The sequence below is a fragment of the Neophocaena asiaeorientalis genome, unplaced genomic scaffold, assembly GCF_003031525.2.
Source record: "Neophocaena asiaeorientalis asiaeorientalis breed wild unplaced genomic scaffold, Neophocaena_asiaeorientalis_V1.1 scaffold138, whole genome shotgun sequence".
Classification (NCBI taxonomy): domain Eukaryota; kingdom Metazoa; phylum Chordata; class Mammalia; order Artiodactyla; family Phocoenidae; genus Neophocaena; species Neophocaena asiaeorientalis.
The window spans coordinates 5,014,971-5,034,769 of NW_020172632.1; the positions used below are offsets into that span (position 1 = coordinate 5,014,971).

General features: G+C 35.5%; 1 protein-coding gene across 5 annotated transcripts in view; it reads right to left on the minus strand.

Annotated features, from left to right (window-relative positions):
• The window catches only part of TUT4 (terminal uridylyl transferase 4), a 135,218-nt gene that overhangs the window by 40,907 nt on the left and 74,512 nt on the right, over nt 1-19,799 (minus strand). For all 5 annotated transcript variants that reach the window (XM_024739266.1, XM_024739265.1, XM_024739264.1 and 2 more), the window contains exons 8-14: nt 18,821-18,872; nt 16,564-16,633; nt 14,846-14,972; nt 7,264-7,383; nt 6,886-7,098; nt 3,206-3,380; nt 797-1,497 (exon numbers count right to left, since the gene is read on the minus strand). In XM_024739266.1, the coding sequence (XP_024595034.1) occupies nt 797-1,497; nt 3,206-3,380; nt 6,886-7,098; nt 7,264-7,383; nt 14,846-14,972; nt 16,564-16,633; nt 18,821-18,872 (1,458 nt within the window). The remainder of the gene's footprint in view (nt 1-796; nt 1,498-3,205; nt 3,381-6,885; nt 7,099-7,263; nt 7,384-14,845; nt 14,973-16,563; nt 16,634-18,820; nt 18,873-19,799) is intronic.

Here is a 19,799-nt window from a genome sequence, read left to right on the forward strand (position 1 = left end):
TTTATCAAGTTAAAGTTCAGACTATCCCACTTTAAAAGTGGAAAAGTTAAGACTCCTATAACTCATAAGGGATATGCCAAAATCCAAAGAGAAGCTCAGTGGCAGACACAGGATCTGAATTCATTTTTTTTTTTGGTTCCTGATCTTAGTTTTAACTCAACTATCTTTAGTTAAGTTTATATACCAACCTTTGACCCCCACCAAAAAAACTTTAAAACAGAACACTATTAAAGTTTACAGACACTGTATTCTCCTTTGTGGAAGTAACTATAATCATATGTAAAAAAATCAGCAAAATTTAAAATATATGCTGCCTTTACCAAACTCACTTTCATAAGATACCTGATGAATCCTTTCATATATGAGAAAGTTAAGCAAACCAACTAGTAATAGAGTGCTGAAACATTTCAGGTTTCATATACATTCTTAAAAGGCAACTACAGGGGCTTCCCTGGTGGCGCAGTGGTTGAGAGTCCGCCTGCCGATGCAGGGAACACAGGTTCGTGCCCCGGTCTGGGAAGATCCCACATGCCGCTGAGCCTGCATGTCTGGAGCCTGTGCCCCGCAACGCGAGAGGCCACAACAGTGAGAGGCCCACGTACCGCTAAAAAAAAAAAAAGGGCAACTACAGGCAAAAATACAAAAAGTAAAAGAAACATATACACCAGAATAACATTCCAAAACAATAGTCTACCATCATAGAAGCCATCTTTACATTTCTGAATCTAAAAACTATAAATACAGAGTCATACAACAACCACAAAACCTTACAGATTGTTTACAAACTGTATCCTACCTTGCCAGAGGTTAAAATAAACTTATCAAACACAAAATATAATTCCTGGGTGGGGTGGTTATCATCATCATTAAGGTCAGAAGTATCTTCTGTAGCTTTGCAGTTGCAAGAGGTAGCAGATGTGTCAGTGCATACAATGTGATGTGAACTTTCTGTTTCTAAATTTGACCTGCAGTCTGTACCAGCAGATTCATCTGGTTCAGGGGATTTACAATCAATGCAATTACACTGGGTGAGCTCCTTTTTAAAACAAGTTTCTGAAGGTACTAAAACATCTTGTTTCTTAATTGATTTTGGCTCTAATTCACTGCTTTCACTGGTGGAAAGAGATGAAGATTCCTGTCCATGTTCAGTCAAATCTAGTTCATTTATCAACAAATTATCATCTTCAGTAATACATCTCTGTGATGTACATTCCATTTCTTCATATTTATCAGGCTGACCTCTTTCTGCACTTATTTTTTCTGTGCTTTCCCCAAGTAGAATGCAACAACTGGATGCCATATTTTCAGACTTCACTGGTTTCTTATTGCTTATTTTTCCCTTCTCTTTTTTCATGGAATCCACTGTAGATTTATTTCCACCCTTCCTCTGAGGACAGGCAAAATACCGATAAGCTGCCCTGAATCTCTCCACAACATATTCATAAACAAGCTGGCTGTTTAAGCTCCGTGCAACATTCCTCTTGATTGAAAATGGATCTAGTTAAAAAAAAAAAAAAAGGTCAGTAGCTAAGTATCTATTAACAAACTACATATCCAAGCTTATACAAACAGCTACATTGTCAGCAGAGTGCATTTTCCCAAAATTTTTCTAAGGTAAGCTCCCAATGAGAGTTCCTGCAAACTGAGTAGTGGAAATAAAATAGCAACATCTTTCCTTTGTTTCTGTCATAAAATTAAAAACTAAAAGAAAAAGAGAGAAAAGAATAAAATAAGGTAATTAATGAGAGGATGGCTGAGGAGGCCAACTCAGTAATTACAAAATTTCAATGATAAAATTGCAAGAAAAAGCTATGCCAATATGCTTCCTTATATTGTCTTTGAATGAAATTTTTCAAGCTCCAAGACCTAGTAATAATTTTCATCTCTTGTCACAATATTCTTCAGTTATATATACTCCTTGCAATTTAAACAAATAAAATATAGCCTAAAACTCTCCAGGCTTCAAGTTATACTGATTTTAAGATTTAACTTCAGTAATATCAGAAAATTAATGAGAGAAAGAAGGAGAAATAATAGAAAAAGTAGAAAAAAACCTAAGAAAGTAAAACTTAAACCAAAATTTAAACTCTGATACAGTCTAAAATGGCTATGCTGAAAAGGCTTGTGTCAACTGAATCCTCATTATTAAGAGCATAGAACAGAGTTCTGAAAATGTTTCCGGGTTTTTGGATTTTATAAGCCTTAAATACAAATATGCCCCAGGAAAAAAGAACAGTGCCACCCAAAAGACGATACACATTTTCTCCACTACTGAAGATCATTAAGTGAAAGGATTAACAGGCCAGGCTTCAGATTGTTAAGACTGGGGCATCTGTTACTTTTTACTGTTATCTAAATCCATAGGCTTTTAAAAGCTTTACTTAGCCTCTTTCCTTTTTCTAGAAGAAAAAGAAAAAAAAAAAAAGAAAAAAAGGCAGAGAGAAATTATGATGGCTGCAGGCTTCAGAGCTCATTTATTTACCATATGTAAGCGAGTACAAGATGGGAGTACGTGTTTGAGTGTATGAGAATATTTGTAAGTCCAACTCACAGTAGAGAAGCCCTACAGAGGATGGGGGGAAGAGAAGAATGTGTAGCCTAAAAAGACTAAAATGATGGACAGAAATTCCATTTCCTATCTATAAAAAGTGAGCAAAATGTTGTGGAATTTAAATTTTTTATTAAGAATTTAGAAGCAGTACTATTTATTTCTGTATCTCTAAAGATTTTAATATTCTTGGGATTTGATGTGAAACCTTATTTGTTAGCATCAATTGTTCTTTTTTCCTTTAGCTTAGCCATATTTAATAAATGAGGTACTTCACAAGACAATGAAAAACTGGATTTTAAGATTATACTTTAACATAATTTTATGACACAAATATATTTAAAAATATCTTACAGTATTCATATAACTTTTCTGTATTTTTGAAATTTTCCACAATTAAAAAATAAAAATAAAGGCATGTATACAAGCTAATTACCCTAGCCATTATAATATTTACAGATTGGAAACTTTTAAGTAAGCATTAATCCTATAAAGCTATCATGGACTTGATAAAGAATTTATCCACAATATATAGTGACAACCTAGTGGCATATAGTGCTACAAAGCCAAGGGATAAAATTTATAACACTACATTAGAAATAGATGATTAGTGGCACACACAAAATTCTCCAAATGAAATATAACATATCATCTCACCTTCAATGGCTATTCGCCTTTTAGGCCAGTTTTTGTTTTCTCTTGTTAAAATATCTTGTATCCGTACACATATGACGTATTCCTCCAAAGCAAAATCCAGTGTGTAAAATTTTAGCAGCTCTAACCATAACTGTCCCAGGGACACCTGATTTGGTGTTCCCAATGTTAAAGGAGACTGGAAAAGAAAAAAATACCTTTCATTTAAGCTTCACAAAACTATAGAATTGTTTAACTTTCAATTTAAAAAGACCTTAGAGATCACCTTTTCAAAAACTGAGGCATAAAAGAATAGGTTGCCAAAAAGCAGTCTGTGGCACAGCTGGCAACAGTGTCCCAGATTACTGACTCCTAGAATTTTGTGTTCTTTCCACTAAACCAGTGATGCTCAACCTTGGCTGCACATTAGAATCACACTGAGAGCACTAAAATTCACCAACACCTGAGCCTGACACCACTCCCATCTCCCATACCTTTCCCAAGACTGTGATTTAATGGACTGAGATTTTTAAAGCTTCCTAAGTGATTGTCCCGTGCTGTGCAGCCAAGGTTGCTAATCACTGTATAACAACTACTAGAGCTCCTCCATTGCAGCAATTACTTTTAAAATCTATATAAATGCCCAGGGCTTTCAAAAGTTAATTCCTTCATTCAACAAACATTTTAGAACCCACTGTGTCCCTGGCATTGTTCTGGGGATATAAAAAAATAATGGGAGCTCCCACTTAAACCATGTATCACTCACTCTTCTAAGTGGTACATATACAACTAATATATACAACTATTAATTCTAACAGCTATGAAGTAGATACTATAGGGCAAGGATTTGACTCAGGATCACCTGGCTACTGGGTCTGTGATGCTAATCATAGCATACTGTGACTCAAACAAGGTGAGGTCCATTTCACAGACTATTAGGAGAGGAAGAGACCATTTAACAATTACAATGAAGGCTACATACTAAAATGGGTCTCTGAATCGGGGGGTCTTAACAGAAAAGGTAATACTTGAATTCTAAAGCAATTAGCTAGATGAATGCCAGCTAAAAGTGACCACTAAGGCATATAAAGGCATAAAAATCATTCACTCATTCCATTCTACAACTATTCACTGAGTGCCTACTATGTGCCAGGCACTTGGGATATATCCGTGAAAAAAAACAAAGATCCAGGGCTTCCCTGTGGCGCAGTGGTTGAGAGTCCGCCTGCAGATGCACGGCACACGGGTTCGTGCCCCGGTCCAGGAGGATCCCACATGCCACGGAGCGGCTGGGCCCGTGAGCTATGGCCGCTGAGCCTGCGCATCTGGAGCCTGTGCTCCGCAACGGGAGAGGCCACAACAGTGAGAGGCCCGCGTACCGCAAAAAAAACCCCAAAAAAAACAAAGATCCTTGCCTTAGTGGACCTTACATTCTAGGGGAAGAAGACAATAAGCAACGAACTTAATAAGTAAATTACACAGTAAGTTAGAAGAAGAAAAGTGCTGTGGAAATAAGAAAAAGTTGAGTAGGTTTAGTAAAGGGGATGGGATATGGGAGCAGATTCCAGTGTTAAATATAGTCAGCATAGGACTTGTTGAGAAGGTATGATCTGAAGAAGAGGAAAAAGGGTTCTAAGAACAGGAAACAGAGCAAACACACTAAAGTAGGAGTGTAAACAGCTTTAAAAAGAAGACTAGTGTGGCAGAGAGAGGAGAAGAAAAGAGGGAAACAAAGAGCTAACCAGTAAGAACTCTGGCTTTTATTCTAAATTAAATGAGGAGCCGCTGAAGTATTTCAAGTGTGGGGAGGGAGAAGGGCATGATCTGACTTAAGTTCTAGAAGAGCCATTCTGATTGTTGTGTTGAGACTATAAAGGGGACAAGGGTAAATGCAGGGAAACTTACTATGAGTCTGTGGTAGTAGTCCAGGCCAGAGATGATATGGCTAGGACCAGGATGGTAACAGGGTAAGTGGTCAAATTGTGGATATATTTTGAAGTAGAGATGACAGGATTTCCTGACAGACTTGGTATGGGGTATGAAAGAGAGAAGTAAAGGATGACTCCAAGGTTTTTGACTGAGCAACTGAAAGGATGAAGTGCCATCAACTGAGATGGGAAAACTGCATGTGGAGCAAAGGGATGACCCAGAGTTCAGTTTTAGACACATTAAGATTAAGACATCTATTAGACATCTTAGTAGAAACATTAAATAGCAGGTTGGAAATACAATTATAGAGTTTAGGAGAGAGGTTTGGCCTAACATTTAAACTTGGGAGTCATCATCATATAGATGGTACTTAAAATCCATGAGATTGGATGAGATCACCAAGGGAGTGTAGATACAGAAAAAAGGCAGGGATCAAGGACTGAACCCTAGAATACTCCAACATTAAAGAGATTGGAGAGGAAAGGAAGAACCAACAAACAGGCTGAGAAGGAATAATCAGGCATGGTGTGGTATCCTGAAAGTCAAGTTAAGAAATTTTTTAGAGAAGGAAATAATCAACTGCAAATGTTGCTGATAAGTCAAAAAAGATGAAAATTGTGAAATAACTATTGGATTTAGCCATGTGGAGGATACTGACACTGGTAAAACAAGTTTTGGCAGATGGATGGGGGTCAAAGCCTGAGTAGAGTGAGTTAAAAGGAAACAGAGAAATTGGAAATAGTGTATATAAACAATTCTTTCAAGAAGTTTTCCTGCAAAAGGGAGCAAGGAAATAGCTAGGAGGGGAAATGGTGTCAAGATTTTTCTTTAAAGTGGGAGATGTGAAAGCATGTATGATTCAGTAAAGAATGAAAAATTGGTAACCTAGGATGGAAAGAGAAGAACTGCTAGAGCAATATTCCGGAATAGACAAGAAGGGATGAGACTAAACACACAAGTTAAGATAATGACTTTAGATAGCAACACAGGAACTTTTCATAAAGGTTATGAAAGCTGGCAGCAAGGCAGAGTATGTGAGCGCGGATAGTGGGAGATGGTGGTGGGAGTGGGAAGTTCTCTTTTGATTGCTTCAGTTTTCTCAGAGAAGTAATAATAAGCAAGATCATTAGCTGAGAGTATTGATGGTTTGAGAAAAGGGTAGAAGGTAGTCTAGGAAAGTGGAAGAACTGAACATGTGCTCGGGAACTACATATACTTCAGTATAGCTAGAGCAATGATTTCTGTAACGTTCACATTTTTGTAATAATGTCTGTCTACTTCAGAAGACTACATGCTTCTGGAGGACATAATCCATGAATATACATCTTGGGTTCTCTAGCACTCAAGATAATGCCTGGCACATAGCTGGTCCTTAATAAATGAAGTTTGAGTGATTAAATAAGCCAGCCACCCTCTATAGGAGCACAAGGCCTTTATTTCTTCACCAGTCTGGCAACATAATCCCCATATGCTAAAGCTCTGGTCACAGCCCAACTCCTGAAGGAAATTTTTCTTATCTAAATGAAAAAGATACAAAGAATTACCTTGATATGATTCAAACAATACAAGCCTTTCAAAATGAGGTATATATTTATTAGGGAATCTTGGTACTGAAAAACTAAACCAGATCAACCCCTCACTTTACAGATGAGGAAAATGAGGCCAAGAGGCTTACTCAAGGTCAGTCAGTCAATCTACTATTAAAATAGCTTCAATTGAAGGCATCACAAATTCTACAGATAGAAAAGCCAAAAACAAAAACAAAAAAAGCTTACTTTGCCATGTTTTTCCTTCATGGCATTACTTTGGTTGTCTGTTTCTGTCTTCTTGGTATCATCTTTTGGTTGGTCTGCCTTAGCTTTGTTTTCCTCAGCAATTGAGTTTTTCTCAGTTGCACTACTTGAATTATATTCCCACTTCACAAACTTCTCTTCTACTATGCCCTTCAGCTGAAAGTCATCCATCCTTTTTGGGTCAAAGCCTTCAATCTACATAAAAAGGCATTCCAAATTGGTAGTGGAAAGTTATTAAAAGAAAAAAAATGATGGACAAACAGACAAACCAGAATTCCAGCTTTAAATGTGTGAACAGAGCACTCTGCAAGAATGAACTACATATATACATGTGCATACATGTTACAAACTGATGCTTACCCAACTTCCAAGTAAGCAAGGAAGAAGAGGGGGTTTTCTTTGTTGTAGAAAAAACATCACCATTAAAGCAAAACAGTAAGAAGGGATTCCGCCATCAGTTTGGGAGTCAATATAGCACAACTGCAAAATGAAGGGGAAAAAAAGTACCACCATTTAACTTTCTTTCTGTTCTCCTAAAAAATAAAAGTAGCTTTTGTCTTCCTACCATAATCATTGTTAAAAGTTCAAATAATGACAAATATAAGGAATGACCTGAAATCATACCAACCTGAAATAACTATTTATATATTGGTAACCATCTTTCCATTCATTTCCTTACTGCATATGAAGATACATACATATTTTAGTTAAACGGAATCATATCACACATAGTGCTTTTACTGTGGACATCTTTTTAAAATCTTATTTTCTTATCTTGCCTCTACTTCTGCCTCAATGTTAACGATCTTCTATGTACTCTTCCATGCCTTTTTCTATACTCAAATAACCATATACAAATATACATTCCTATTTTCTATATAAATACAGGGAGGATTTTATAGTTTTTGTCATGTTTTACCAAAATAGACATCTCTCTGTATATTACTATTCTCCCTTAACAATGCACCAAGAAAGTCCCTCTTAGTCAATTAGTATATATCTAACACATCTTTTAAAATGGTTAAATTATAGCCTATGATCTGGATGGTTATTCAATAGTTCCCTCACCCAAGGACTTTCACATTTTGTTCCCAGTTTTGCCACTTTAAACAGTCCTGTAGTATTTATCCTTATACATTTTCCTAAATACTGGTACTCATTTCTATGAGCTATATTCCCAGGAATGTATTTGCTGGATTTTAAAATGTGATATATTTAAATTCTAATAAATATTATAAGATTGTTTTCCAAAATCAGTACAGAAATTTCTCTTTTCATCAGTAACAAGAAGGTATACACATGCTTCCCAATACTAGGTGTTACAACCTTTTTTTCTTTAAATATTTATTTTATTTACTTATTTATTTGGTTGTGCTGGGTCTTCGTTGTGGCTCGCCTGCTCCTTAGTTGCAGCACATGTACTCCTTAGTTGCGGCCAGAAGGCTCCTTAGTTGTGGCATGTATGTGGAATCTAGTTTCCTGACCAGGGATCAAACACAGGCACCCTGCACTGGGAGCGCGGAGTCTTAACCACTGCGCCACCAGGAAAGTCCCTATTTTTTTTATTTTTTATTTTTAATTAAGTAAAGTTGATTTACAAAGTTGTGTTAGTTTCAGGTGTACAGGTGTTACCACTTTAAAAAAATTGTCAACAAGATGGGTGAGATATAATATCTAATAGTTACTTCAATTTGCATTTCCTTGATGCTAAGAGGTTATACAAATTTTCATGTATTTACTAACCATTTGGATTTGCTCTTTTCTGAACTATTAAATCTTTTGCCAGTTTTTCTATTTTCATCAATACATATCGATTTGTACGTGTTCTTTTTTATGTTATAAATAATAACTCTTTATATCTGACATACGCATTTGAAAAATGTTATTTTTTCCTAATCTGCTTTGGCATCATTTATAGTACTTTTTATCATATAAAATGTATTGTTTATATAAACAGTTAAATATGCTTAATATCTTCTAGGTTTCCTACCATGATAAAGATGTTTCTCCAATCCACAGGTTACATATAAATACTCTTAAATTTTCTTCTAAAATTGTGAATTTTCATTTGAGTGCAATTTATTTTTGCATTTAGTGTGCTAAGGGTCCATTATTTTCTTCAAGAAACATACAGTTCTGACAGAACTATTTATTAAATAAACCATTGCTTTCTCACTGAAATCTTTTATTCTTTTCATAGATTAACATCTCATTTACCCTAGGGCCTACTTATGGGCTTTCTATTCTGTTCCACAGATCTACGTGTCTATTCCTATGCAATGGTATACACTTGACTAAAGCAGTTTTATAGTGGTAAAGTACATCCTCCTTCACTAGTTTTCTTTTTCTGAATTATTTTGGCTTCTCTCATTTATTCTTCCATACTAACTTTAAGATTACGTTATAATTTTTTTTCCCAAATTCTTGGTAATTCTAATTGAAATTATTGTACATTTGAAAATTAATTTAAGGGGACTTTACATTTTAGGGATACCATCTCCCTATCCAATAACTTGGTGTATTTGCATTTTCCAAAAATTTAGGAGTTGTCATCAATTACTCTTTCCCTCACCTCTTGCATCCATTACCTCTGCAAGTCCTACTTCCAAAACTTATCCCAAATCTGTCTACTTGGCTTCATATCCATTCTAACCTAGCACAGATCATTATCCTCTCTAGCTGATCTACCACAACAGCCTGTTCACTGGGTTCCCTATTTCTACTCTTTACCCCCAGAAGACCTTTTCCAAGCATAAATCACGCCAAGTCATATACTGCTTTTAAAACTTATCCAATGAAATTAAAATACAAGTTCCTTACCACTTGAAGTGTCTGTCTAACCTCATCCTCTACAACGTTCACTCTCACTCGCTTCATTCCAGTCACTCTTGCCTTTTTCTGCTCCTTAAGAGCTCATTCTCACCTTACAGGCTTTTTACTAGCTATCCCTTGGATTCTATTCCCTGAGACGATCAAGTGGCTGGTTATGCTGGTCAGAGTTTATATATCACATCCTCAAAGAGACTTCCCTGACCATCCAGTGAAATGTCACTCTCTTATCACATCACGTCATTTTAATGGCACTAAATTCTACCAGATATTGTGTTATTTATATATTTTTTTACTCTCTGATTCTTCCAAAAGTATGTAAGCTTCATGATAGCAGGACTCAGTACATCTTGTTAGATGTTTCCAACACCTAAGAACAGTATTTAGTACATAGGAAGCATTTAACAAATGTTTGCTCAATAAATAAATTTGTTCAGATTTTGTTTTCACCATTCAATAACACAATTTTCTTCCTGTACCCTTATTAATTTGTTAGTATTTTATAATTTGTGTCACTATCATGAAGATAATACTTTTCCCTGCTTCTATTCTATAAGTTTATTTTTATGACAGAGAAAAGCTACTGATTTTTGTATGTTTATAGTGTATTTAGTCATCACAAATTCTAGCAGTCTTTAACTAGGGTTTTCTAGGTATACAATCATATCATTAGCAAAGAGAACATCTTATTGTTTTTCTAATATTTACATTCATTACTTCCTTTTCTTTCCTTGTTGCATTTTTTAAATCTCCACAACAATGTATAACATAATTGATGAACATCTCTGTAATATTCCTTATTTTAACACATATGGCTTGAGTAATTCACTTTTTTTGTTTTTTGCGGTACGCAGGCCTCTCACTGTCATGGCCTCTCCCGTTGCGGAGCACAGGTTCCGGAAGCGCAGGCTTAGCGGCCATGGCTCACGGGCAACTTTCTTATATTGTATTTAGACTTTTGCATTTACTTAAGTAAGATCAGCCTGTAATTGGACTGTTATTATTTTCCTTACATAATAAAGACGTAGCATAATCACTAAAGCCTTAGTAAATTTAAGAATATAATTTGAAATAAAAGAGGATTAAAAAACACTGATAAAAAGAGCTTAGGACTTCCCTGGTGGCGCAGTGGTTAAGAATCCGCCTGCCAATGCAGGGGACAGGGGTTCAATCCCTGGTCTGGGAAGATCCCACATGCCATGGAGCAACTAAGCCCACGCGCCACAACTACTGAAGCCTGCGCACCTAGAGCCTGCGCTCCGCAGCAAGAGAAGCCACCACAGTGAGAAGGCCATGCACCGCAACGAAAATAGTAGCCCCCACTCGCCACAACTAGAGAAAGCCCACACGCAGAAACGAAGACCCAAAACAGCCAAAAATAAATAAATACATTTATTTAAATAAATAAATAAATTTGAAAAAGAGCTCAAAATATTCCACTAGAATAAATTCTCATTTATCCAGGGTATTAGGACAAAGGGTATGCTGCCTAATGAATAAGTCAAGTTAACCAGAAACTTCTTTGCAACTATAAGGAGCTGCTCATGTAAGCTGTTAACACTATCAGACATCTCACAGAGGAAAAACACTGAGGTAGTTTAACAGAGAGCTCTTAAAACACAGAGATCTCATAGCCAAGATGTGGAAATAACCTAAACGTCTATAGATAGATAAATGGATAAAGGAAATGTGCTATATACACACAATGAAACATTATTTAACCTTAAAAAAGAAGGAAATTCTGCCATTTGCGACAATACAGATAGACCTAGAGGACATTATTTATGCTAAGTGAAATAAGACAGGCACAGAAAGACAAATGTTATATCTCACTTATATGTGGAATCTAAAATAGTCAAACTAATTAGAAGCGAAGAGATTGGTGGCTACCGGAGGCTGGGGTAGAGGGAAATGGGAAGATTGTTGGTCAAGGGGTATAAAATTTCAGTTACACAAGATGAATAAGTTATGGTGATCTAATGTATAGCGTGGTGACTATAGTTAACCATACTATACTATATACTTGAAATTTGTTAAGAAGTTAGAGCTCAAGTGTTTTCTCACTACACACACAAAAACGGTAACTAAAATGGTAACTGTGCGAGGTAACAGATATGTTAATTAGCTTGACGTGATTATTTCACAATGTATACATATATCAAATCACCAAGTTGTATACCTTAAATATATACAATAAAAAATAAAAATAAAGTAAAACCCCCAGTAATCTCTTTTAGATGTCAGATATTGCTAAAATTAATTCTTATGTTAACTACAAAAAGTGGCTCTGAGTCAGGAAACTTGACTATATCGGACTGATAAGGCTAAGAGTTTTGCTGCCCAGAGTATTAATAGGCTTTCCCAGAAAACAATTTCTTATTAGTAGAATGCTAAGAATATAGCTACTTAAGAATGGAGACAGCCAGAGAACAATCAACAGCAATCTCATGATCTCAATTACAAGAATAAATTATATTCATATACTACAATTTTCCTGAACCCTCAAATCATGGAAAATCTGTGCTTTACTAAATAACATACAATGTGGATTAAAACTTCAAGATAAATAAAGCTGTTGGAAAAAAATATTTGAGAGGAATTATTTGAGAGAAATCATTTCTAGGTTTCTTACAATAAACTCAGAAAATGAAAACCACTGGGAAAAGCTCTTTGCAACTAACACAGCTGCCAAAAATGAGACACATCGCTCTGTTGGAAACAGAAAGGAACCACTCTGCAACCAGCTTTGTAACACGTTTTTTAGTGTCCTTCACTGATTGGTATGTTTAGAATCAATACAAATTTGAGTAACCGTTTCAAAGAGACCACTTTAGGAAACAAAGTTTATAGGCCACTTTTTTTTTCCCAAATGAAAATAAGCTGAATACCATTTATAGTCTTCTAACACAGTCTAATTACTTAAAAGAACAAAAGAAGTGTGTGAGAAAACTAAGACTATTTATGACCACTAAAAAAATTAAGGCATAATTAAATAGTACCATCCCAGAGGCAGCTATTTATTCCTTCATTCCTTATGAAGCCACTAACCTTCCTGGAGTTGATAAACTTAGTTTCCTGAGTAATGGCTAGTCCTTGTCTACCAGTCTCATCCCATACTCTGAGAAACTTTAGTTACTAGGGTTGTCACACCAGTCCTATCCCTGCTGACTTATCGTTGTTTAAATAATCTCACTTGCCAATTGAACAAAAAAGATTTGTGTAGCATTTTAGAATTCAAAGTATATTCTCATTCATTATCTCATATCACTTTTGAAATAATCTCTCCAGATAGAAAAATTGAGGCTCAGATAGATGAAGTGCCTTGCTCAAAATGATATAAATATTTAGTATAAAAATTAGAGTTGGAATTGGTTTATTCCATTTCATAGCACTAAATTTCTGTAGTATGCTAGGCATTATGCTAGGCACAGAATATAATGAGATAAATAAGAGGAGGTTCACCCTCCCTCAGACTGGTTCACTGCTCCCAGTCACTTCCAAGGATTAACAATCTTTCTGAAGAACTGGGCCATGTATTCAACAAATATTTATTAAATGCCTACTCTGCACTGGCATAGTAACATAAGAAGCACAAGGACCAGCCGTGAATAAATAAAACAGACTAAACTTCCTATCCTTGCAGTTTATAATTTCATGGAAGAAAACAGATCACAAACAAATATATGAATATGTATGGAAGGTGGCAGTAAGTGCTATGAACAAAATAAAGCAGGGTAACGGCAGAGAGAGTGATGGAGGCAATGCTATTTTATACAGGGTGGTCCAGGAGACTCTGGTAAGATGAAATTTGAGCAGAAACTTGAAAAAAAGTAAAAGAGTGAACCTTTCTGGCTGGATATGTGGGGTAAGAACATTTTAGATGAAGGGAATAGCAAACACAAAGGTGTTAGGTATGAAGACACCCCAACTTAGGCTTTCTGACTGTTCCATACTTTTCAAGCTGTTCCTTACTCAGACAGCTGGTTCTGTCCCAACTATGGGGAGAATCAAAAGTCGAGACAAAATATTTCTAAAAGAATCCTCTGGCTGTTTTTGTTCTCAAGTTATCACTCCACCACTACCCCACTAACTCATCTTCTTTGTATAAGACAGAGAATTTACTCATCATTAGTCTAACAAGTAATGAATACTACACTGATGAATACTATATACAAAAACTAAAATCTCTCTCTCTCTAGTCATTTGGACTGATATTTACCACTCCTCGCCACCTCCAAGGGGTAACCTGGAGCACAGGGGGAACCACAGCCTTTAATAATATGTTAATTCTAATTTAGGAAACTTAGATAACGAATTCTTAGCAGTTGGCCATTCAGAACTTGCTGCAGGAGGGATTTCCCTGGTGGCGCAGTGGTTAAGAATCCACCTGCCAATGCAGGGGACAGGGGTTCAAGCCCTGGTCCGGGAAGATCCCACATGCCACGGAACAACTAAGCCCGTGCACCACAACTACTGAGCCTGAGCTCTATAGCCCGTGAGCCACAATTACTGAACCCATGCGCCTAGAGCCTGTGCTCCACAACAAGAGAAGCCACCGCAATGAGAAGCCCGCTCACCACAATGAAGAGTAGCCCCCGCTCGCCGCAACTAAAGAAAGCCTGTGCACAGCAACAAAAGACCCAATGCAGCCAAAAATAAATAAATAAATTCATTAAAAAAAAAAAGAAATTGCTGCAGGTTACCAATAATTTATAGGAAAGAGAATAATGTTCTAAGACAGAGACTGGGAAAAAAATATGCTAACAAAAGAATCTTAACTTGCATAACAATATCTTACAACCTTACAACCTTAACTTACAATTACAATAAGAGTGAAGACTTGAGTCTCAAATACTAAGATGTGAAAGAGAATATTTCTACACTGAATAAAAGAGAATAAAGTATAATAATTAAACATTCTAAAGTATATTAATAAACTCTACATGCCTATGAAACTTTATTTTCATGTCCATTATCAGAACCTGCCACACCACTTTCCATCCACAAATAACTATTTTGTCCCCATATTATTATGATTTATGTTACATGTTAGTGCAAGAAAAAGCCTCATTTATCTTAAATGTTAGGTACTTTTTTCCTCTGTTCCACTTACCTTAGCCCAATAGCGAAAGGCTAACACCAAGGGAGTAAAGACAGGTTCCATTTTGCCAAGAGCAGCAAGTAAGTCAGTAGTGAGGCATGCCATATCATTTCCTGCACTCACTCTACAAAGTAAACCACTGTGAATGAGAAAGAAACAAATTTTCACTGTACTAATACCTTAAAAACCAGAATACTTCAAATCCTGTGGCTATCCTTTCCAGTCACCACAATTAACACCTAAGAATTCATAATAAAAACAAATGTTTTAATAAACTTAGAGCTAACAGAAAACTATATATCATTTCCATCACTAGAGTTCCATACAAATTAAAGATGTTTTAACTATCCATTTATACTTCAGAAATAAATTTTAACCTCACTTAGTATTTAAGTTCATGAAAAATTAATTTCAAAAGCAGCATTAAGATGCACCAAAATTTGATTTATGTGAGGGGAAAGACATAGATATCATCAATGTCAAATAGTACAACATACCTTCCTAGTCCATTCTTTTTACTTTGCACATGATAAAAACAAAAAATGAAATACTGGGGCTTCCCTGGTGGCGCAGTGGTTGAGAGTCCGCCTGCCGATGCAGGGGACAAGGGCTCGTGCCCCAGTCCGGGAGGATCCCGCATGCCGCAGAGCGGCTGGGCTCGTGGGCCATGGCTGCTGAGCCTGCACGTCCGGAGCCTGTGCTCCGCAACGGGAGAGGCCGCAACAGTGACAGGCCCGCGTACCGCAAAAAAAAAAAATGAAATACTGAATTGACTAGCTATACTTCTCGACTCTAATTTTTCCTATCCAAGCTTTCATGACTTTATTGATATGCTATTTTCAGATTAGAGATCAGAAAGAATTTATCTATTAATCCACAAGTAATGCTTATATGTAAGTGAATATAGGAGCTACCTTAAACGGAGTGACAGAATTGTAGAAGAAACATTTTTGTGGCAGGGAAAAGAATGTGACTGAGGTTGCCGCAGAGGCAATTTGACACAATATGGTAGGAAAAACACTAGAAGTCAGAATACCTCTATTCCAATTCTGATTTTCCCCTGAATAATTTGAATTTGGACAAATCACTTAATCACTCCAGGTCTCAATTTTCTAATTTAGACAATAAGGAAGTTGAACTAGATCTCCAAAGATTCTTCTAGCTTTGAATAAAAAAGAGTAATCTTAAAATGTAAGAAATAATAATTAATAATCAATAAAAGAATACACTATTATTTCCATATTGTTTCTATCTCTCCCACATTGGTTTCAAATACGATATTTCAGTTTCCTTTGTCAAAGGCATGTTGCTCTCTCAGTCCTATAAATATCTGAATAGAAAGCGAAGATCAATCTTCAAAGACTCCTTGAATTTCAGTGAACTAAAAACTAGATTCTAATAGATCCTTGAGAAGAGAGTCTATTTCTTATTTATGTTTGAAATAAGCAAAGCAGTACCTAACATATAGTAAACGCTCAATACTGTTGGGTGAATAAACAAATGAAAAGTTTTGCATTAGAATGTTTTATTTTTAACTCTCTAATAACTCCATTTCTTGTTCACATGCTTTTAGCAGGCTTGCTAATTTTAATAAATAGAAACTAGCTTAGTCAAATTAATCCAAGAAGAAATCTAAAACAAAACTCTTCTCTCTTACAGATATCCACTGCATACTTGGTTGTTGTTAATTTTTTTTTAAAAAACTTTATTTTCTCTTCATTGTTACCGACCTTTTCCGATCTTTGCACACCACAACAGGAACTTTAGCGTGAAAATCAGATTCCACATCTACATATAATACTAATAAAGAAAAAAATAAAACATGTAAGCTAATGTCAACATCTCTCAAATGTCTGCTCTATGGTAAACATTAAGTAATTGTTTCCTTCTAAAAATCACTCTCACTGCTTCTGTGGGACAATCCACTCTTCTCGTTTTAAGCATCAACCCAACAGAATCTCTTACCTCTCTTGGTGTCATTTGCTGTATTATCACAAACCACAGACAGGCAGAGTCCCAAATACTGTCTGAACATTATAATTACCTTAAGAAGAAAGGTTTTAACATCCCTAAAAGTTTGAATATTTCCAAGTAAATATACAATCTAGTCAAAGTTGTTAAACCTTCATAGATATAGCAAACAGAGGACACCACTTACTTCTGAAGGCTATTTCCACAGGAGTCACAAAATGAGAACCTACAATGCTCTGACAATATAGTTCTTTTAAATTATCCATGGCAGTAAAAGGCTAACTCTACTGGCCCTATTTCCTGTTAATACATGAAGAGTCTGCCAAAGCTCTTAAGGAAGGACTAACAAGTGAAGCACACTTCCACTCTGAAGTCTTTCTCTACATCTCCAAGGTAGGCCCCATGCTATAAAATATCTAATCTAAACAAAAACAGATGGATTAACATTATCGCATTTGAAGTTCAGAAAAAACCTCTTAGTAGTACCTGTTGGAATTATTAATCTGTTCAAAACAAACGTGCTGAAGAGCTTCATGTCAGGAATTACATTATGCATGGTGGATATGACAATGAATAGATACAAAGAGCTCAATTAGGGATTTGGAAAACAAATATATAAACAAATAAATCCTGCAGATAACAGGATAGAGGTCTTTAAAGAGTACAGAGGGCATAAAGGAGGGAATAATCAATTTTACATTCAGACTGAATTTTAGAAACCTATGTTATGTGACTTAAGATGATCTATTCATGTATTTTAGTGGAAAACATATTTAAAATATTTTTGCTACGTTGATAGTGTCTAGTGAGTCTAAAGAGGTAAAAGCGCTTGTCTATATTATGCTTTAGAGTTTTTGTGCAATGAGAGTCAACTATTTATTACAGAAGAAAACTTCCTTTACAGGTTAAACTGGACCAAAATCATCCCTTAAATATTAATATTCCAGGAAAATGGCCAAAAAGCTGATAAATAACGGAGAGCTGATAGGGCAGACAGAGAGAAGAAAAGAAGTTTAGAACTGACACTAGAGCCAATGAGAGGATATGGCTAAAATCAATAAACTATCTCTTCTAAGCCAAAATGGAAATATTTTTGACAGGTAATTATGATTCATAAAATATAAGATGACAATAGTAATAATAACAATCACAGCAGCAGAAATTTAATAAGAAGGTACTGTAAACCAGGTACTTTTCTAAGCTATGGCTTAACCCATTTCATCCTCATAAACAACCCTCTCATCAAAAAGATACTATATTATTGCCATTTTATAGATGAGAAAACTGAAGCATTAACACTTAAGTAATTTGTCAAAGGACACACAACCAGTAAGTGGTACAACTAACTAAAATTTGCACCTGGAAAGTCTGGCTCCAGACTCTGAGCTCCTAAGCATTTACTTTATATAACAAGAAAAGCAGTAAATAAAACCAAGAAAATAATATTCCAGACTGTACTACATGACCTGGGACCTGCTTTGAGAAAGTTGTAATTTTTAAAATTTTTATTTAAAAAGTATTGTTACCTATATGAATGTCCTTTTTACATAAAAATCAATCCAGACAGATGAGCCACATATGAAAGACTTAGTAGGTATAATCTGGTTGATGTACTATAAATGATTAACATTGTTTTAAATGGGGGAAAAACATATTTATTCAATGCATACACACATTTTTTTCCCCAAGTCTCTCCCTAAATCTTCCTTCATCAACAATCTCCTAATGATTACAGGTTTTCTGTCTCATTTTACACAAGAAGCATTCATAATACTCAAAGGCAACATTTTGAAATTACCCAAAAGGCAATCGTTTTTAATATATCAATTTTAAATATGATACTTTTGATCTAACTGACATGTAAATGTTCTAGTACACCTATTAAATACATATGCAATACAATGACGCAAATATGCTAGCTGTTTTAGTTTAACTTGGTTAGGCATACATAAACAACACAATGCATATATCTTTAAAGAACTTTCTTTAGAAAAACAACTCTAAAAAGAAACTCACCACTTTTTTTTAAAATCCCAAGCACTTGTATCAGAAGATCAGGATGATTCATCTAAAAGAAGTTTCAAATTAATAAATACACTAACTTCAAAGTTCAAGTTTCAGAACTTTAGAGATAATTCAATTTCATTAAATACAAGTAAAATCATGCTCTGTATTTTAAAATAATGAAAACAGAATAGTGTTCTACTTTTATGTTAAGAAATCTTGTTCATGGAGGAAGTAGAATCCAATAAATCATATAGTGCTATTATTCCAGCAACACTACTAGAATTAGTGAGTTCTTAGAGTGAGAAAAGATTCTGCAATTTCATATCAAAACAAATGAAAAAAGAAATCAGTTTACCAAATGATTTCTAAAAAGAAGTTGTTGAGATAAGAAATTTAAGGGATATTGACAACTGGCAGCGTGGCCAAAAGGCTTAGATTAAAATACTACTTTAAATAACAAGCATGTCAAATATTTAGCTTAAATGTGTACTTTGCTGCTATTTAAAAAGCATTTAATAATCATACCTTACTTGTAAGTTAACGACTATATCAGACTAGAAATTAAAACATCAAATTTTCACCCAAATCAAACCTCCTTGAGCATAAACTTATTATTCAAAAAGTTAAAAACACATAAAATATCAACTGATTATTTTAAATGTTTGATATGTCAGTAAATAAGCAATGTTAGCAATGCTAAACAATATTGGTATTTTGCTAATGGTCCTAGCCACTACTTATTAAAAGTACCTATAATGTGGGGCTTCCCTGGTGGCGCAGTGGTTGAGAGTCCGCCTGCCGATGCAGGGGACACGGGTTCGTGCCCCGGTCTGGGAAGATCCCACATGCCGCGAAGCGGCTAGGCCCGTGAGCCATGGCCGCTGAGCCTGCGCGTCCGGAGCCTGTGCTCCGCAACGGGAGAGGCCATGACAGTGAGAGGCCCGCGTAACGCAAAAAAAAAAAAAAAAAAAAAACTATAATGGAACAG